Consider the following 22128-nt stretch of genomic DNA (forward strand, 5'->3'; position numbering starts at 1 on the left):
GAAACCAAAAGATCTCCACCCTCCATTTGCCCTGAGTATGGTAGAATTTTCGTGGCTTTTGATACAGAACATACTCGATTTATTATTATACTGTTTCTTGTAACTTTTATTTTACAGTAAGTAATTTTCCACTGCCCGTGCCAAGTTACTATGTTGAACAAAAATGTTTTCACCAGACCCAACAAAAAATTGAAAGGAAAAACGAAGAAGAGTTCATTACAAATCGATGAAGTTGATGAAATATTTTCGAAAATTCTCATTGCCAGATAAAATTAAATGATTATTATTTATTATGATCGATGAAGCATTTATCTAGCAAATTAGTTTTCTGTTATAATTGATAGTTTTGACGTTAACTTTTCTTTAGGAAAAAAAAAAAAAAAAAAAAACTGCAGTTGGATAGACTGAATAAAATTTAATTCCATTGCAACCAACTCAGCTGAGCATCAAAGTCTTGAAACTTTGCTCAGCCTCGTTACCGCACCATATAAATCCTTGGATCTCTTCTCCAACCGCAACACAGCTATTATAGTTAACCTGTTTTCTGATACTGATACAGCACAAAATGTCCAGAGAAGTTCAGGCAATGTTTTCGCTACTACTAATAATGGCAACCTGCGGTGCAACCAGATTTGCGCATAGGGATGTAATATCCACACACCTCATTTTACTTCTCACACACCTTTTTAATTTTCGGTCATCGAATCGGATGAATTGAAGAAGACCAATGGACAGAAATTAGGATGTGTGGATAGCACACCCCTTGCACATATTCTACCCCCACCGCCACTCCTGAACTTTCCCAATATCCCAGGCTTACTGCCACCTGGGATCCCAAGCCTTTTGCCACCTGGGATCCCAGGCCTATTTCCACCCAGAACTCCTGAAGTATTTCCGCCAGTATTCCAGGGCTACGGCCGCCAGTGGACTTGACTGAGATAGCAAAGTGTTGGTCTTCACTTCAGAGCATTCCAGGGTGTGCACAAGAAATTATTACCACAATCTTTACCAGTAAATTTCACTAGGCCCTGCTTGTTGCAAGGCCTTCGTCGAAGTTGACGAGAAATGCTTGCTGAAATTGTTCCCGTTGTTTTGCTTCTATTTCCGCGTTGCTTAAGAACAACTGTGCTAAAGTGAATGCTGCTCCTCATAATGCATCTGGTTCAAAGCATTAGTAGGCAGTTGATCTTGTTTTCAATTAGTCAGAGACATGCAGGGTTTAGGGTTTTTGGTTTTTACCTTGGGTGCCATTTTCCTTAGGTTTTGGAGACTTGGATCACACCGAAGTAAGACAAAAACAGCTTATGGTCTCATTAAAACAACTCTCCCACTCTATCTCAAAGAAATTGTTCCATCTTATTTTGAATTTTTGATCTATCGACCCCAATGATCCATGAATCCAGATCCTAATGCATACGCATTTAAATTGTTAAATGCGAGCAAGAATTCACAAGAACAATTAGAACATTTCATTCACATTTCAAAATCTAGCGGATAATTTAATCCCAGCACCGCATTAACGAATCATGATTCACAATTTGTATCATAGGAAAGCTGGAAAGTGCAAAGAGAAAATAATTTAACATAACACTGGACATTGAATTACAACTGTCCAACCAGGATGAACAAGAGGAAAAGAAAACAAAGGGATGCACAATGAAAGCAGAAAAAGTATAAACTGCGGTTTTCTGCTCAACAATCCTAAGTATTTTATTTGTAAAAATATACTGACGACTAAGAATAATTCACAAGTAAATGAAGATTCATGTATATGAATTTTTCAGAAAAAAAAAAAAAAAACCAAACCAATTGTGTAATTTCAGTTCCGTACATCAAGGACAATGCTCGTTGATCAGTTCCATGTACCTGGTGAGGAGAAAAGACATTTTCAGGTTCATTGCTGAGTTAGAACCCCAAATCCCATATCTAAAAAAAGATAGCCGGAGCAAAGCAGGACCATGAAGAAGCAAGTGGGATATGCAGTGCGCGGATTTAAGTAAGTATAAAGTAGTGTAAGCACAGCTTGCAGAAATCAAGAAGGTGGTATTCGGCTAATCAAGAATCTGAACAGGAAAATGTCGTTTTACACTCTTTCCACTTGGAAAATTACAAGCCATACAAAAACCTGAAGAGAACAAAAGTGAAAACTGAGACTATAGAAACAAAAAAACTTGCCAAGCATATATTCAGAAAATGCATCTATCAAATACTGAGCATGGAAGGGAACAAACATACAACTAAGAACTATCAAGGCCGACCTAATTAGACTAGTCCATAGATAGATAAACCTGCGTTTATTAGTTTTTCATTACTTTGAGTCATTTTTAAAGACTGGTTAATACAAACAAATATGCACATGCACATAAGCACAAAAGATCAACCCAGGCAAAATGATAAAATTACAAAACAATCAGAATAGGACCATATCCCTGTTCCAAGTGGCAGGTTCATCGTGAGATGGACAGCAGGAGAAAGCAAATTTTTTAAAGTAAAAAGATAATATGAAAACGCAGTTGCAGAATGTAAAATTGCTTACAAGACAAGACAATCTGGAGAAAGAAGACTTCCAACTAATAAAGGCCCAACATTCTCAGTTCTGTCACATGGCTGGGGTCTAGCTCGGGGGCATTCTTATTATCTTCTCGGTCTTCTACAACATATTCCTGGCATCATAAGATTTCTTGATTCAGTTGGAGAAATATAACAAATGCTTCAAAATAACTATTACACCTAGTTTACGAATCTTGGAATCTAGAAGGGTAACATGAAATTTAATAATAAAACTAAGCTTTCTTTGATAGTCTTGGCGTTTAGAAGTGACAAGGGAAAGATGAATATAAAGCAAGAATTTCAAGAAAACGATCAAGGAAACTTGAGTCCAAAATGGACAAAGGTACCAGTTAACTTTCGGTTGGAATAATTACAGTAATCCTCTGTCCACATATTATGTCTATGAAACATCATGTTAAGTGTAGAGCACACTCAACGATATAGTTTAGTTAAATGCCAATAAAATTCAGTACGAACAGTTTGAGTTCATATTAAGTTCCAAGTATCAGGAACTAGACCTTTGTTAATTCTTGTTTGGCAAGAACATGATAATGCCGTTCGTTGATTCTCTGTCCGCATATTATGGCTATGAAGAAGCCATAAAGCAAACCCACCAAAACAATAGCTAAAACTGCAACAAGGTGAACAAAATAATGCATGCAATTAGTGTGATCAGCATGTCTTACACCGAGAACATGAGATATATTATAGGGAGTTCAGAGGGCAGCAAGAAGTTTGCATACCAGCCATAGTATAAAACCCATAGGGGTGCTCCTCATAACCAAACATCTCCCTTAGTTCGTCTCCATAAAATTTGTATACCATCACTCCCAAGAATGCCACAATCTGATGAAAAAAAAATATATCGCAAAATTTTAGGAATGACAGACTAACGGGGAAGTCTTATCTCTTCTGCTTCCATAAGAGTATGGCACTTGATAGAACTAACTGAACAACTAACAGTTATGTTTAGAGTTACAAATAGTACGAACATTTAAATTTGTAACACAATTAGGATCAGTTCTAACAGTACCCTTATATAATAGTTACGAAACATAACAGAACCTTGCAAACATGTGCTAAAACTGACTCTTGCTAACCTGTCAAACAACACTTTCAGTTTCTAATTAATTCTTCCGTGGCCTGTGCAAGCTGAATAAAACTTAAGGGAAAATGCCCAACTTCTTTTATTTGGGAAGAACTACCTATTTGATAAAATGATATGATTCATGAATCATATTAATTTGTTGTAAACATACCAGCTGCACGATGATGAAAATGAATGCATGATCTCTAGCAACAAGGAACTGAAATTTCAATCTCAACCACCAGCGATCGGGAGGGACATTTGCTCGTAATATGAACACTGCCCTGCATTCTGTACAATGAGCAAAAGCAAAGCCCTCCTGAAGAAATAAATACATGAATAATTAATAACAAGCTTCTACAAAAGAAACAGCCTTTAAAGAAATATATAAAATAGATAAACATAACAACAATTTCACCTCAATTGTGTGCAATTTCATTATTCTAAAATGAATATTAAAAAAAAAAAAAAAAAAAAATAGCATTTCCAGATCACAAGGAAAGAGCAGGGATGAAGAAAATCTTCACCTTTGTTGACCTCCAATTATCAAGACATGATCTATGGACATACTTCTGAGTACCTCTGCAATGGCATGGAGCAATTAAGTCTTCCCCTGAAAGACAAATAAACAACGCTAAGATATTTGAATTTCCTAGCCACCAAATAATTATAGATGGAAAAGGTATTGAACTATAATTACTTTAACCAGCAATTACATGTGTATCCTCTACATCATCTAAATCGGAAAACTAATGGTGACAGTAAACTGAAGATACACAGAGAAATGCAAGACATATAGGACCTTCTTCAGTATCAAGGCAAATACGACACTGTGGTTGCTCTGCGTTCACCAACTTAGAATTTTCATTGACGTCAAAAATTTGTGCCTCTTCATCAACAGCAGGAAAATCACCTTGCACAGCTGTAATTTCACATGAGGATGAAGATTCTGCGGGTCTCTGTGAAATGTCAGACTGACATAAGATGGGTTCACGTTCTGTAATATCTTCCTTATGACTATCATTTGGTACTAATTGCATTGCGAAGAATGTCGAGTCAGGAATACAAAGAAAAAATCATTGCCAGTGCTATAGCTCCTACAGACCATCTCAATCGGAACTAAGAAAAAACCTATAAAAAAAATAGACGAAAAGTACAATGGTTAGGAACTTGCACTACATGTCAAGTTGTTGCTACTAGTTCTACGGAAATTAAAATCACGTTCCTGTACTAAAAATAATAATTTGATATTCCAATCTGCTCGGAGAACTTTCCATAAAACATCCATATGCACAAGTATGAAATAGATACATAGTGTTTAGACTACCAATATCCATGTAACAACATCGGCAGAAATTTCGAGAATTCAAAAGAAGCAAAATGCTAACTATGGAGATACCAAATACCAATCAAGAACAATAGGAGCATAACAAACGATTATTACTGATTACGTTCGTAGTATGATTCCAAGCTCGTGCAACCAACCTAACGTGTAACATGGCCTAATTACTTGACTTATGGTAAAAAAAATTTATCCCTCTCTGTTTTTATTTATCGAAAAAGAAGACCATTTGAATTTTCTTAAATGGATAATCCATGATAATTATATATAATTAGCATAAAATTTCCAACTTTATTAATCTGGTCTGTATAGCATCAACTTCAGCTCCAGCTTTCAACTTCACTAATTATATAACTTGGAGTCCATACAAAAAAGCTTCATTTCTTCCCAGAAAAATAAATCACTAAATAAATAATCAAGCATGCAATTAATAAATTAAATACATAATCAAAACCCTAAAAATGTGATTAACGTATACAAACTTTTCACCAAAAGGAACGCGAGTCAATCAACAAATTAACAAAATTGCGAGCAAAGATTGAGGTTTTATGAGATCAATTAGGGGGCCTGACCTGAAATTTAGCAGTAGGGGACAATCGCCATGGTACTGAAACAATGCAGGCATCGATTGGATGGGGAATTTGAGAATCCAATTCTAGGGTTCTTATGAATTGAAGTGAAGCGGTGGACTTTTAAGGGTCCGACGATGATTGACAAAATTTGGGATTTTGGGTTTTTTTTTTTTAAATTTTAAGGTGTATTCGTATTTGGAGGCACTTTTTTGCTAACAATCAAAATGAATAAAACTTTTGCAAGTGACACTTGTTGAGATAAGTGTTACCTTTGTTTTATGATGTAAATTCGAACTGTGTCGGTTTTTTAATTTAACAAATTCATCATATTAGGCATAAAATGAATAAAAAAATTTTATACTTAAAAACAAAACCATAGCAAACAAAAAACTGATTTTAGATGCATAAAATAATCAAGTCAATAAATAATGTTGTGTTTGGATTCAAGTTCTTTTTTCTCTATAATTTAAATAAATTTAATGTAAATTATCTATCATTTCTTAAAAAAATAAAAATAAACAAGGTCGTGTTTGATCATCATGTGTTTTTTAGGTAATTATTACATTTTTATGAACAGTTGAAATGTAGTGCACTCTGAATTCAAAAATAAAAAATGCAAATACTTTTTTTATAGGAAAAAAAATTGCATATGCATATTGTTTAAGTGTATTTCTATACTTCAAATTTGATTAAGCCATATACTACGATTGTTGTAATATTATGTATTTATGGGGTTGAATTCTAGTCGTCCCTAAGTTAAAAATAATAATACCATTGAACTATAGCATTAGAAACAGGTGCAAAAGAATTTAAAAGAGTACTAGTTACTATTAGTACTATGTTTTATTTATCTTCACTTGAAAGTAAGATATCTTAATTTAATTTTCGTTAATTTCACATTTCATACTACATTATTATGACAAGCTCTTTGTGTGGTTTAGCTCAAGTTGTACAAAAAAAGTACTTAGAGGTGTGAAGTTGGAAACTTTGTTCTTAAATAAAACTTACGACCGGCCTATTGCAATTTTTTTGTTTTAAAAATGTGAAAGAAAACTAATAAAACCCCCACAAAACGTGGGGATTCTTCAATTATCATCATGGAAGTTAAATTACTATTTTACCTTTTTTTAACTAAATTCTCTTCCTTACATGACTAAGTCGGACTAGACTAGTTTCAGGAACTAAGCTGAATTGGCTTGGCATGGACCCGTTATTAGGAAAGAAATGAAGCAGGTGTTGGGATGTGAAGAAGAGGAAGCGAAGGTCTTAGTAGTACCAACGTTTTTGGGGAGACTCGCTAAGACTTCTTAACGAGCTACTTAGTCCACACGAGTCCCGTTTAGTACCATTAAACTTAGTCCATGCACAGAACAAACGATGGACTAGACTAACAAGTAGTTTAGTCTAGTCCAATGAAGGCTAACGAGGCCAAACAAACGCCCCTTTAATGTCTTAATTAGTACATGTCTACACACAAAGTGTGTGAGATTTTTTATTTTTTATTATTTTTTATTTTTTTTTAAATTGAAGAGAGAGGAAAAGATTGAGAGAGAACATGGGAGTGGGAGTGAGGAGGGAGAGAGATAGGTTTAATTTATTTATTTATTGCAATTAGAGATGTTAAAATTATCTATAGGTGATGCTTATATAAAAATTGCAAAATTTTATTTTGTGAAATTACATTAATACTCTTAATGACAAATAAATAGGCAAAACAATATCATATATGTAGAACGCGTGTTCTTGTTCTTTGTTGCGCATATAGGCCGCTTAGATCTTATTATAATAAAAATCTCTCTTTTTTTTTTAAGGAAAACTAATGAAAATAATTGGAGTAAAAATATGGTTTTTCATTAAATACATCTCCCATGTATTGTTTAATGCATCTCACAATCCTTTTTTTTTTTTTAGTATTGAATGACTATTTAGGCCCTATAAGGTTTTATGAAAAATAAATTTTTTCTGAATGCACCCGAGATCATAACACATTCAAAAAATGCAAAACCTTCAATCCACGATAAACAAAGTGATAGATGTGTTCACGCTTTGTTATAAAAATTGGGTTCATCAAGCTTTTCAATGTTTTGAAGCAAAAAATAATCAAGAAGATTATGAATGTGACACGTGGACTTTAGGATTAGAAGGACAAAATTACCATCGAGGCACACCGGGATTCTCACGCGCATACAATGGACAATAACAACTCAATTAAGGAAGAGTCAAAGGTGATCAAAATGATATTTATTCAAAACTCTCTCATCACTCATCATCAAATCCTCACTTAAAAGCAACTCTCAATTTTCCTATTCAATGTGGGATTAATTGCCAAGTTAATTGCAAGATATTATTTCACATAATATCTTACAATTACACTCACAACTTGACCATAAGTGGCTGACCCCTATTCTCCAAATAGAGTCGGTCACTCCCCTATAAATAGTTATGTTTTCCCACTAAAAGGCGAGACCATTCTCTCCCCAAAAATTCCTAGACACTTTTTTTCTCTCAAATTCTAACTTTAGCATCAGAGATTCTTCAGCCAAACCCCCCCCCATTCATTGTGGGCGGCTTTTTGGCCTTAATATTAGGTGTTATTATTTTGCAGGTGCATTTTCGTCAAATGAGAAGATGGCGGAAATTTGCATCCACAAATTGGTGCTCTTGTTGAGAGTTTGATTCACACGCTCGAATAAGACTCTCGCATTCAAAGTTTCTCATTTCTTATTTGTTCATAAATTTTTCATACGTTCTTATTTCTAGAATTTTTTATTAAACTTCCTACATTCAAAGATTTGGATCAAATGATGGAGATTGTGATATAGCCCTACCACGACGTTCCACAAGGCTCAACGCGGCAACAAGATGAGCAACTTTGCCACCACGAAGCACCACCACCATGGCAGCCACGGGGACCACCATGGTAGTAGGGAGTGGGCCAGCTCCATTGCAGCAGCCCAAACCTAGGACCAAGCCCAGGCCCAAGAGGCAGCCCAATCTGCAGCCTATGCCGCAGGGCAGCCGAGCTAAACCCAGCGCCAGTAGGCCTAAACTGCTGCCCAAGCAGCACATGCCCAAGACGCATTGCAGGTCCGAGCTGCGCTGACCATCCCCTTGGCCTAGATCCAAAGCGCTTCCAATGTAGCACCGCGCATATGCGCCCTGCACGTGGCACGGCCCACTTCAGCGGCCCAACCTACTTGGCGATCTCGACTGATCCAAGACCGATTTAACCGTTCCAGCTTTAGATTTCTGGATCGACGATTGAACCGGGGGCATTTTCACCCCGAGTTTATGCGGATTTAACCTATCCTTACTCAAATTTTGCACCTAAAGTCCACTACACTTTTACCACTTATGGAGAAACCTACCATCCAAGCCATTCTATCCCGCATGGCGAACAATACTTGTCCTAACAAGTCATAGAGTTGAAAAGTGCCCTCGAGCAGCAAACGACCTTGGTGAATCAGCTTTTGTAGCGTGCCCTAGATGAGGTGTCCCGAAGTAGGACAAGGGCAGATAACGAACCTCTCCAACAGCGTCCCGGCAAGCAGCCCATCAACCAGCCACGATTTGAGTGTTCTGGCAGTTTACACTCCCGCTTAGGTCCTAGAGATAGCGTATACTCTTGTATTAACGCGCGGAGAAGCGTGCACTCCCAATCAAGCCCATGAACGAGCATACGTTCACGGTTGAGGCTACATTCCGATTATCAACATAAACAACCTTCCAGGTGAAGTGTTCATTCATAACTAGGCTAGCAAAGAGCATTCTCCACCTTACATTGGAGTAGGCAACACGGTAGACGAAGAGAAGCAGTTATTCAATCTGACTCAAGTTCAACCAGCATCTTGTTCGCTTGCCAGGAACGTGCCACATGCACCGCAGCCGCTGCATAGATGAGTCAAGCATAGGGAAGAGCGGCCTAGACCAACAGGTCACAACTGGGAGCAGTCGAAAGTTCCACTGCCCTAGTAGAGGCAATTTCAAGAAGAAGTTGAGAGGCTCTTGACTGAACGATTGCGCAATTTTCAGTACAACAAGGCTTATGATGATGTGTTTCGACAAGACATAACCAACATAAGCAGGTCACTATTCACATATGAGATCGAGCAGACAGATCCACCTCATGGGTTCCCTATTCTTCACCGTACAAGGGAGACGAAGATCTAGATCGACATTTCAAACACTACCGCAGTACCATGATCCAGTACAAGAACAACAACATGCTTATGTGAAATTTTTTTTGCCACAACTCTACAAGGCGAGGCGCAAGACTAGTTTCACACCCTACCGTCGCAGTTGATCTAGAGTTTCAACGAACTTTCCTTAGTTTTCACTAAGGAGTATTCGTCTAACTGCTCAATCAAAAGGACATCCGACCATCTTTTCAACATTGTAAAAGAGCATTGAGAGACAATTCGCGACTATGTCAAAATGTTCAAAGCGGAGAAAGCCAAGATTATTGGCTGCAACGACAGCATTCAGAAATAAGCTTCACCAAACACCCTTTATTCGGAAAATTGATCATGGGAGAAGAACTAACCTTGGCAACTTCGACGAACAAGACCTCGCATGCTGAGGATTATCCAGTTTGTTATGCAGTTTCTACCTTCCAGCACTGTTGATCCATTTCTTTATTCTCAATGAAGATTCAAGAAGTTATTCATAAGCCTGGCTCAATCGCTATTTACAACAACTGCTCAAACCTTTATCTAGGTATGTTCTCTATTGCGAGAGGATAAACTAATTGCTCTACAGTGCGAGAAGGTAAACTAATTTCCCAACAGTTATTTGGGTCTGCTCTCTAGCGTGAGAAGATAAACTAATTGCTCTCCAGTGGAGAGGGTAAACTAATTCCCCGACACCCATTGGGTCTACTTTCTAGTGCGAGAGGATAAACTAATTGCTCTATAGTGCGAGAGGATAAACTAATTCCACGACACCCATCTGGGCCTGCTCTCTAGTGCAAGCGGATAAACTAATTACTTTCCAGTGCAAGAAGGCCATACAGCTCAAAAGATCGAATACTTGAAGACCAGCTAAGCAGTAAATGTTCAGGGGGCAGTAGCCACTTCGCGCTCAACAGTTCGCTCATCCAACACTTCATCTTCAACAGCCCCAATCTTGACGCCCATGCCAAACCACTTCCTCGGCCCATGCTGAGCCAGCCCTTGGCTTCAGTTAAGTCGAGTAGCACAAGTTGTGGCCCCTACCACACCATATTCTCGGCCCATGCCAAGCTAACTTTTGGCCCCTGCCAGCCGACGTGCCGCACCACCCCGACGACTACCCTGTGGTAGCACCACCCAAGAAGAAGACATAGAAAATTAAGTTTTTCTTACATTGGTGCGGCGCAGAGAAGACAAAGAAATCAACGGAAGATGGTTCTTTGCATGGGCAAGCAAATAAAAGTGCTAGATGAGGGGGAACAAATATCCTTTAGCTTTCTCTCTTTCTTGTAGGGATAAATAATTGCCCTCCAAAGTTGATTTAATCCCCTACCTAAGGTAGGCTTAAATAGGCTTTGGAGGTGATTTATTTCCCTTTCCTAGAAGAATCTAATTCCAAGTCTAAGTGGGAATCTGCATCAAAGTTGGAGATCTCTACACCTGCGGCCCTTTCCTGTGAGCAGCCCATCAAGTGTAGGGGCATTTGTGGAGCAAAAAATAATCAAGAAAATTATGAAGGTGGCACGTGGACTTTAGGGTTAGAAGGACAAAATTACCCTTGAGGCATACTGGGTTTCCCACGCGCATACAACGGACAATAATGCCTCAATTAAGGAAGAGTCAAGGGTGATCAAAATGATATTTATTCAAAACCCTCTCATTACTCCTCATCAAATCTTCACTCAAAAGGTAACTCCCAATTTTCCTATTCAATTTGGGATTAATTGCCAAGTTAATTGCAAGATATCATAATATCTTGCTATTACACTCACAATTTGACCATATGTGGCTGGCCCCTATTCTCCAAATAGGGTCAATCACTCCCCTATAAATAGCCATGTTTTCCCACTAACAGGTGAGACCATTCTCTCCCCAAAAATTCCTAAACACTTTTTTCTCTCAAATTCTAATTTTGACATTTGAGATTCTTCGGTCAAAGCACATCTCCCCCCCCCCCCCTCCAAAAAAAATTGTGGGTGCGTCAGACTTTTGGCCTTAATTTTAGATGTTATTATTTTGTAGATGCATTTTCGTCAAATGAGAAGATGGCAGAAATTTGTTCCACAAATGTCTTAATAATATGAGGAAATTGTCGTTTCTTAACTAATTTTTGTTCCTACACTTTTTCCGTGCATTTTGTTCATGGTCGAGAAGACGAATACACAAGTTTTTTTTTTTTTTTTAACGAACCAAAAGTTTGATATGGGATTTAAGTGGTGAGTGTGAGGTCTACATAGAGAACGTGGTGTGTGAGAGTAATATTAGAAACTCATCTCTCCGAATTTCAATCAGAAAATTAATTGTCACAAAGAACATAAATTGTTACAAAACAAGATCAAAATACTCATTTCACTTTCACTGCATGCAGGTCTTCAACTAGTTGAGGGGTAAAAAAACCCCATCTGATGAGAGATGAATCGTAATGGTCAGTTAGCAGAAATCAAGGATGTGTTAGAAGCAAACACTTGCAGCTTCAAATCTCTGGTAAATCTAAATCCCTGGAGGTAAAAGTAAAACCCCAATGCAAGCAAACCTATATTACAGCTTTACAGTTTGACTGCACCTGATTTTTTCTTTGCTTTTCGCGTTTCCATTTTGTATTTGTAATGAGAAAAATCTACCGAGATTTAGCGCCACAGTTGCAGCATCTTTCTATGAACCACGCTAACCTGTTTTTCACAAAAGGAAATAGATAGCAGTATTACTCAAATTAACTGAATAAATTGAACGCAAAGTGCTATATCGTTAACTTTGCGGAATAGTTGCAAGGTGCTTGTAACTCAGTATAAAAGAGCGTTTACCCTTGCAAGTGAAACAGTTGAATGGGTTGACTTTCTTAACTACCAGTCAACTCATAGATAGGTTAATTTCCTTCTGAGGGTCTTCAAACTGTTTTTAACAATCTACATTTTTCACTGTTAACTGTCTGTAGTGGTTGTTTTTTACCTGTGTTTTCTACGTTTGCTCAGCTCTGATTGGTAGGTCTAGGCTTTTGGATGATTGGATCAAATAAAGTAAATCAGTGTGGATTTACCATGGTTCTCAAATAAAAGGAAGTAAAAAAGTAAAAACCTACCAGTCAAAATCCCCCCAACCAAGATCATCTGCATACAGTAGCTTGAATTGCATTGCCATGATTCTCAAATAAGGAAATATAAATCATTTCCCATTTAAATGTTGGAAAATCAGTGTTTAAAAACTAAATATGTTTCTGTAATTGATAACTACTGCAAAAAGTGCACCAATTAAAAAATCTGAAATTCTAATGCAAAAATACATGTTTTGATTAACTAACTAATCTATATTAACAGTTCCCCTAAATGCTAATTAATGCTGTTGCTATCCAAGTTTGTAATGAGATAGAAAGCACTTACAAGTCTACTAGGCATGAGCTCTTGGAATCCGAATCCTCGGGTGGTCTCCGATAATCCAACGAGAATGGTGATGGTGCTGGAGGACTACTAGGGAGCTTCTGACCATGAGGCAGAAGAGGGAGGTTCTCCGCAGACGCGTGGCCCGAGGGAGGCTGAGAGAAAGGCGGCGAAGGGGAGGGAGACGGTGAGAATATGTACCTTTGGTTGCCGGGTCCTACACTAATTGGAAGTGGAGAGGGAGGTGTTGGAGGAGATGATGTTGGAGAAGCGTAGGCTTTTTTCTCATCATCGTCCTCCATTTAAATATTTTGCACAACATGCAGATTAATGTTCTCTCTCCCTCTCTCTTTCTTGGCCTTGGAAGTATGTAATTAGGACAATATGTCCCTCTGAGGCAAAGTCATGACTTTCCCGGGAGTTTTTTTCTTTTCTGTTTGAATCTTTGGTATAACCTAACTGTCATGGGCACACTCCTCAGCTGCTCATTCCTTGTTTCATGCACATATTCACATGCCAATTTGGTAAGCTGGTTTACTTTTCTTACTAGGTCTTCTAGTTTGTACTTGTTACATTGGGCATTGACTAATTTTGTATTGTTAATGTTTACTTAACAGGAATGAGAACGTAAAGACTAAAGAAATATTGGAATAGAAAAGTAAGGAAAGGGAATTGGATCGACTGATCTCCCAGAACTTATATGATCATGATTATCAAGTATTGGATTATGATGTTTAAGGAGAAACTCACACTTTTCCTAATTGTATGTGTCAATAAACACATGAACAGTTAGGAATTGAGGCATGTTTACTCATCATGAGAAGGAATGAAGATATGAAGGATTGGATATGGGATAAACAATACTCTGGATACCAGAAACAATTTGGATCCACTTTTGTTTTTCATTTTTTTGGTACACATGAACTAGAATCATACACACTCCTTTTAGTCCTTCATTGTAAGTAAATGCATGAATAAAAATGATATCCATTCATTATAAGTAAACATGCCTTGAACATATTTTAACACTTACACTCTGTTTGGATAAAAAAAATTGACAGAAATTGAAATGGCGAAGTTTAATTTTCTTGAATTTGTGATTTTTTTTTTGTTTGGTTAACCTAAAAGAACAATAGAATTTGAAGACGGAATTAGTTAATTTTAAACTCTCACTCATAGAAATTGGGAAATGACACATATTTATACAAAATTTAAACTTGGGAATTAGAGGTCTCAAATTCTAAGTTTTTTTTATTCCATGCAGAAATTCTAAATTTCTATATTTATGAATCTAAACAATGGAATTAGTGCATGTCAATTTATAAATTCATTTTTATGTCAAAATTCTAAGTTTATTTTTCTCATCCAAACATAACATTATCTTTTAGTAAACGTAGGAAATCATAATGATTTTATTCTCGTTCTCTATAAGTAAATTGTGTATCATAGTTTAGTTGGACACGAATTCTGTTTTTAATAGGTTTGCACCAAGGTCCTGGACCCTATATATAAGTACAGGTTGTTTGCGGGTTGATTAGAAGCTGTGACCTACCAAATTTAGATTGATCAGAAATTTCAATAGAGAATGAGAACGAGATTTGATTCTATTTTGATTTTAATGAAATTTCTGATCACCGAGAACAAAATCCTCTCAGGCTCTTGTCACAAACTGTGATTTTATACAACACTTACATATAGGGAAAGAGATTCTCTCTAGATCTTTTCTATCAAGGCCACCAGATCAAGTAATCCGGACATTTGAAATTTGATCAAACGGCTAAAGTTATTATAACTTTTAAAGGAGCCTCAGTTTTTAGCCGTTGAATCAAATTTCAAAAGCCCGGATCACTTGATTCGGTAGCCTCGGTGGAAGAGATCCATAGAGGATCTCTTTCCTACATATAGGTTTTTTAGTTAAAATTGTCTATATATTTGCAATTGATAGGAGTGGAGCCTAAGTTTATCCACCATCAATCATTTTGGTAATTCCGTAAAATATCTACATTAAATAAGAATGAAATTGCAAAAATACCGTCATTTTTTGGGCAATCATTTTCTTATTGCTTATTAAATTGAGAATACTTTTGTCATTATAGTCCTTATTTAACATATTATTTTATGGACGGACCAAAATGATTGATGGTGGCCAAACTGACACACCCCGACCGAAATCAAGGCGTGCTGGCCGTCACGCCTTGATTTCGGTCGTGGTGTGTCACAAACTCACAGACCACTTCTATTGATTTCAAATTTCAGGGATAAAAGTGAGGAGTTAAACTAATCTTAGGAATCATTTTGGCTAAAAGGCCCTTACATGTATTATATTATTATATGCTCTTTCATTTATATTTGATAGGCCCTTTATGCAAAGGGATCCTCATTTTTTGAAAAAAAAATAGGATTAGGTGTGGGGCCCACTCCACATTGAACTTCAACGATCCGAACCATCTATTTTATAAGTCTCGATTCATAGATTATCTTTGCAAAAATTCAATTCAATCCAAAATCATTTGCCTATTTAATTATCAAAATAAAATTTCATTGTTTCTTATACAATTAAGCATTCGTTAATTTCTTTGAACCCAACTACATATCTTAAATATTTCTGATTTGGCTAATATTTTGTAAATATGATCTATGAGGTGCAACTTGAAAAATAGACAATTTGGATCATTCAAGTTCGATATGGTATGGACCCCACAACTATTCTTATTTAAAAAAAAAAAATAGAAATCCCTTCCTTTAAAAATTTCTTATATTTGATCTTGACCAAAAGAATGGCCACAATTAAATAAAAATATGTGAGAGGTTAAAACATATGTGTATTTATTAAAAGTAGAAGTGGTATAATTATGATTATCCTTCTACATTAAAAACAGGTTAACACAACTTTTAGGTGGCCACATTTATCTCTACACATGCTTAGTTGCCAATGTTCACGGTGACTTTATACGACAGTCGCCAAGATTTTCACACTTTTGCTTATCGAATCTAAAAGACCGTTTGGGTTCATGTATAGTCACGCCACTTTCATTACTTTAGCTTGATATTGATTTCATTTCATTCGCGTGTTTATATATGTATATATGTATACATTGTACAACATTCTATTTTTAAAATTATGTTTGCAAGTTCTTATAATATTTGAATGACTTTTTCTTTTTCAAAATTTAAATTGAAATATTGGAGGAAACTAAAACTTGATTATGACAATTTTATGACTTAAATAAAAAAGTGAACATACAAAATATTCTTTTGAATTTTCTATGGATTAGATTTATCTTGAATTCTTTGTGGATGAGACGGTGGTGAACATCTATCTGAAGGCTTTTGATTTGACTAGTGTCAACAATGGTGTTTGGAACCAAATTGGTCATGGGTCCTGAAGCATGGCCCAATCACATGCGAAGTCCCAGGAAAGCTCTAAGCTATCAAAGCAAAGAAGGCTAAGGACGGAAACTCGGCCCAGAATCAATATATTGGCTGACGTGGCAAGATTGAGCGACAAACTTATGCAATTGGACATGCATAGAGGTCATTAACGAAGGGTTTTGAGGAGGGCAAAATCACCTTTTTAGGGGTAAAACCCTGTAATTTGGAGATGGTTAAGTGTGAAATCACAACTTGCCTGTTACGTCAAGCCAAGGAGGGTTTACCCAGAAAGATGAAGATTCCATAAAAGCTACAAAAGAACACAGAGAAAAAGACACTCAACTCAACTCTCAGAAAAGCACTTAAAAGCTTTATCGCTTTCTTTACATTCTTTTTGCACCCAGTCATTTCCGGTTAGTTATAGCTTTGTTGCAGCCTTCTCCCGGTATCGATTTAGTTGGTAGCCATTACTGCGATCTTTTTCCTTTTCCAAAAGCTGGTTCTTACTTTGTAAATTTGCAGAAGAAGTGCCCGAGAGGCAAGGACCCAAGCCGACGAGGTTTATAACATGTTCGAACTCACTTGTTTACCTTTTTAATGCATTAATTACTGTCTTTATTGCTTCATATTTACTCTCGAGTTCATTTACATGGATTGTTTTGGTCATTTATTACTTGATAACTTCACTGTCACTCTAATTTTGTTGTTCACTGTCAGTTCTGATGCAATCATGGACTAAACTTGGTAATCTTGACCTAATTAAAACTTGGTAAATAACATCAATACAAGTCCTTGCTCTTAAGGCAGTAAAAATGACATTTTATGAACTTAACCCCTCCATAAACAATCTCTTGATAGAAGAAGTCATTTTACTTGTGGCGCAAGTAATCAATCTAGTCATGCCCGAATGACTTACAGTCTATTGGTCTTGGCCAACAATGGCACACTCAACATACATCTAGTTTGAATAGATAACCTGGGACCCTAGCTAAAGGCTCCACAGAGGCATCTTTCAAGCTAGTCATCACTTCCACCATACACACAGGGGGGAGTTGTGCAAGGCACATCCAAGGCCGAACAGGTGTTGGTTGTTTCAATTGAATGTGGAGGCGAAGCTACCACATTTGTCGAACTAACGACAGTGTTTGGGTTAAACTGAGAACCATCACATATGATGGTATAGGGATACTATAAGTTTGGTGAAACATGTTATTTGATCGGTTTTTATACCCTGTAGTGTATTTGTTTATGCACACAAAAAGATTAAGCAACAAACGTTTATATAATCAACAAAATCACATTAGGCCAGTTTGGCTAATTCTGTCAAATTCAACGAAGCTACATTGGGTGACATACATGCGCTTCCCACCTCTTTCTTGTTTAATGTCGACTTGGAAAATTTATGTTTGGGCCGTTTGGTAATTCTAGTATACTAAGTGATGTCACACTGGGTGGCACATGTTATTCCTGGCTTATTGCAGTTTTGTTTAAGCATGTTTAGCACACTACAAAAAGAGCTGGCTAGTGATACAGACTGAGGGACTGCTCGAAACAGATCGAATCGGCTTGAGATAAAGCTCGGTTCACTAAACATAGCTTTTTTAAACAAAGTAATTGATTTTTTTTTTTTGCCAATGATATGATGGTTGATAGCCTGCTTGGGCTGCGTTGCTCGCAAATGGCCCTGTAATTGCCTAGGCATGCAAAGCCTCATGATGACCTATGTTAAAATATGGGACAAACGGCGACGTTTGAAATTTTGGTTTTAAAATTTCATCTTATGCTCGTTTATTAAGACATTGCATTTGAAATCTTTTGACGAAAGAGATTTCTTAAGAAAGAGATGTGTCTCATATATGGTAGTGGTGGCAGTGGGGGTGGATGAGATGGTCATGGTAACGTGGTGGTGGCAACACGGTAGTAGAAGTGGTGATAATGATAGTCATTGCATCATGGTGGGTGGTGGAGTATATTATCAAAGAGTTGAGAAAAATGAATCCATCCAAATCTTAGGGGGAGAGGTTGATTTTGGTATGACAAAAACTTATCATAAAATCACTCAAAGACCATCAAAATCCATGACTTTTTAAATTTCATTAAAATAAATGAAATTCTAGATACAACTAGATTTTTGTGTACTCACAAAAAGTCATAATTTTATACCACAAGAAAAAAAGTACAACAAGACTTTGTAGACTTTTACATGGAATAGATTCACAGCCACGTGTCATCCAATCCACTAAAGCAATGCCATTTGTTGAAAATATTACACATTATTTTATTGGAACGAGATGTCATGGTACCGATGAACCTATTATATGTAAGTCATTCTCACTTTTCAAAAGTCATAAAATGCCTTTATTCAGTACAAGGTGACTTTTGTTGACTCGAAGTCTATTAAATACACTTAGTATGAGAGTTAAGCAAAGTACATTAAATTACATATACAATACACCCCCGTTAAGAATTATTTTTAAGTTTTTTTAGTAGAGCGATAATGTTAGTGATTAGACAACGAATATAGTTTTGATAAAAGAAAACGAATTACGCAGTTCTGCCACTTCTTCGATGGATAGGTCAAGTGGAGAGGGGAATCAGTGATGATCAAACTTGCATCAAGGTATAAGCATGATTATCTTCCGCCACTGCGATAAAGTGCCACATTTTAATCTAAATGAAACTTCTCTCTCTTCAACCTAAACCTTTAATCTCCTTATTTGCCTTGTATTCTGAACAAGCCAAAAAACATCGTTCCCTTTTCTTCCTCCACCCAGGTTGACCTCAAAGCAAAGAAATTGAACAGTCGTGCCCTTTTTCCTCCAGCCAACATCCTTCTTCTCCATCATTGACTACCAGACTATTATCACCATGGTGTAGCAGAAATTTTTTTAAGGAAGGTCAACTTTAAACAACTATAAGAGTAAAAGATAATAAGAAAAACTTGTAGAGCCTAAAATAATCCCAAAAATTCTAGAGGCGACACGTGGACTTTTACCCAAGAAAGACAAGATTGCCCTCAATAAATGGGCAGGTTCCTCAGATAGTCCCACGCATAGCTCACACCCCTGAAGGTCCCAGAAGCTGAATACGATTGCCCACAGCTCACCTGCCCTTGGCAAGAATAAGTTAAAGCATTAAAGATAAGGATTAATTACCCAAATCCTATCTTTAATACATTCCCAGTTGAAGATTGACTCCATTCAAGTAAGTAATCCCTATTTAAATCAATTAGGGATAATTACTCTATTATCTCAAAATATTATTTCCTATTTAATATCTTGAGAATATTTCTCCATAAACCTTGGCCAATAGGATGCCGTCATGTGTAAGGTAAAAACCGAACACCATGGCCGGCCACTCCCCTATATATAGCTCATATTCTACCAAATTTCGGTAAGCTTTTGCTACCCCTAAAAGCCCTAAACACTTTACTCTTCTTAGAGAAACTAACTTAGGCATCGGAGATCCATTGGCCTAAACCCCCACCTCATGAGCGCGTGAGACTAGGTCATTGATCAAAGGTGTTGATTGTATTGTAGGTGCATTTTCGTCAAAGTTAGAGATGGCGGAAATTTGCATCGACAAATTGATGCTTTCATTAAGAGCTGATTCAAATACTTGAAAAAGCCTTTTGCATTTGGTTTCTTGAATTTTCTGTTACATTGAATTTCTCACATGTCGTATCAATTAATTTTTCCTAGAAAAGTTTCTTGATCAATCCCTGGAGAAAGGATAGAATGGTAGGAAATTCGAAAACTATGACAAACGGAACTTCGTACGTACAAGGATTTAGATCGGAGAACGGAGACGATGACATAGTCCCACAATGGCGATCCTCAAGACTCAACACGATGGCAGAAGGAGGTCCACTGTCGTGGCCACCATTTTGCAGCCCACGACAAGGACCACTGTAGCAGCAGCGACCCAAGCCGAGGCCCAAGCACGTGCTGCAGCGGCCCATTACACTAGTAGGGTACTAACGACCTACGGGTAGGAGGCCTAGCCCACGCTAACTACCACAACAAACCCAGGGCAGGAGGCCCAGCCCATTGCAATAGCAGGCCCATAACCAAGCCTAAGCTGCAACAATTGCTACCAGTCAGGTAGCCTAACGAGCCCAAGCCTAGGCCGCCCAACCAGCAAGCCGTGCAGCAGTAGCCCAATAGCCAGAAGAGCCCAATCCTGTGCAGGCCTAAGGTGAGCAGACGCTAGCTCAGCCACCTAACCGAGTTGGCCTGCCCCGCGACCAATTTCGGCAACCTAACACACGACCTAATCCAATCTGAGACCGCATCTGATGATCCAAATTCTTACCATAGGTTCCGCGATCGGCCCATGTATATTTTCACTCCAATTTTTTTGTAAGAATGCCTGCTCTGATTTAAGTTTTGTACCTGTAGTCTACTACACTTCCATCACACATGGAGACACCCACTATCCAGACTTTTCCAATCTAAATGGCAAACACCACCTACCCCAGCAGTTCACCAATTTAACCAGCGCCCTCACACGTTAGACCATTTTTGTGAACTAACTCATTGAGTGCATCGAGCTACAGCAGCGCACCCCAAACGAGGTGTCCTAAAGCAGGACAATGGCAGAAGAACGTGACTTATTCTAGCGATGTCCCGACAAAGAGCTACTCATCCTGCCACGAACCGTCCATTCGGTTAGTGTGAACTCTTGTTTGAACCCTTAGGAAAACATCTTCTCCTACCTTAATGCATATAGAAGCGTTCATTCCCGACTCGGTTCACGAGTCAGTGTGCATTCGAGGTTGGGTTCACACTCCTACGAGCAATCCGAACATTCCAGGCAAAACGTTCACACGAGGCTAGGCCCATAAGGAAATCCTCTTATAAGGCATCGGAGTAAGCTGTCACATAACGGACCGATAAGAGCACGAGAACAGTCCAGCTCGAGTTCCACTAGCAGCCCCCTCTAAGTACAATAGCAAACAACCCATGATGAACTACGTGCATCGAGACCGTATCACTGACGAGCAAAACATGCAGAAGAGCAACATAGACTAGCAGGTCAACATCGGAGGCAGCCAAAGGCTCTGCTGCCCTACCAGAGGCAAATCTAGAAGTACAAAGGCTCTTAGCAGAGCAATTGCATGGATTCCAGCGCATTGAGACTACCTACAATGCCCTTCGAAGAGATGTGACCAACATGAGTAGGTCACTGTTTACAAATGGGATCGAGCAAATGGAGCTATTGCGAAAGTTTAGTCAGCCACATTTCACCTTGTTCAAAGGAGATAAAGATTCAGACAAGCACCTGATGCATTACCGAATCGCCGTAACTCTCTACGGTAACAATGATGCTCTCATGTGCAAGATCTTTGCCACGATACTCCAAGGCGATGCGCAAGATTGGTTCCACACCATGCCGCCATACTTAATCCAGAACTTTAGTAAAATTTCCTTGGTTTTCATTAAGGAATATTCGTTCTACCACTCGATCAAGAATAAGTCTAACCACCTCCTCAACATGAAGAATGACCAGAATAAGTCACTCCGCACATATGTCAAGAGGTTCAAGGTGGAGAAGGCAAATATCATCGAACATGATGACAGCATTGATCACCCACTTTTTGGATAGTTGATCATGGGTGAGAACTTCACCTTGCCAGATTCTTATGCTTTGGTATAAAAGAACT

At 37.8% G+C, this 22128-nt stretch overlaps 2 protein-coding genes across 3 annotated transcripts; both read right to left on the reverse strand.

Moving 5' to 3' along the window:
• Nucleotides 1–1566: 1566 nt before the first annotated feature.
• On the reverse strand, nt 1567–5717 carry LOC137708491 (uncharacterized). Of its 2 annotated transcripts, none has more exons than XM_068447582.1 (8): nt 5552–5717; nt 4440–4768; nt 4165–4250; nt 3810–3956; nt 3294–3396; nt 3069–3181; nt 2537–2663; nt 1567–1866 (listed from the first exon to the last, which is right to left on the reverse strand). In XM_068447582.1, exons 2-7 carry the CDS (start codon nt 4675–4677, stop codon nt 2571–2573), a joined length of 780 nt encoding a protein of 259 aa, XP_068303683.1. In that variant the 5' UTR covers nt 4678–4768; nt 5552–5717; the 3' UTR covers nt 1567–1866; nt 2537–2570. The 2 variants fall into 2 exon arrangements, with proteins under 2 accessions (XP_068303683.1, XP_068303682.1); XM_068447581.1 differs by having other exon boundaries at nt 1567–2125.
• A 6277-nt stretch (nt 5718–11994) lies between these two features.
• On the reverse strand, nt 11995–13439 carry LOC137749383 (protein PROLINE CONTENT ALTERNATIVE 22-like). Its single transcript, XM_068489476.1, has 2 exons — nt 13095–13439; nt 11995–12389 (listed from the first exon to the last, which is right to left on the reverse strand). The coding sequence occupies exons 1-2, from the start codon at nt 13391–13393 to the stop codon at nt 12338–12340; spliced, it is 351 nt and encodes a 116-aa protein (XP_068345577.1). The 5' UTR covers nt 13394–13439; the 3' UTR covers nt 11995–12337.
• Between the last annotated feature and the right edge of the window lie 8689 nt (nt 13440–22128).

This window comes from Pyrus communis, chromosome 11 (genome assembly GCF_963583255.1).
Source record: "Pyrus communis chromosome 11, drPyrComm1.1, whole genome shotgun sequence".
Taxonomy (NCBI): Eukaryota; Viridiplantae; Streptophyta; class Magnoliopsida; order Rosales; family Rosaceae; genus Pyrus; species Pyrus communis.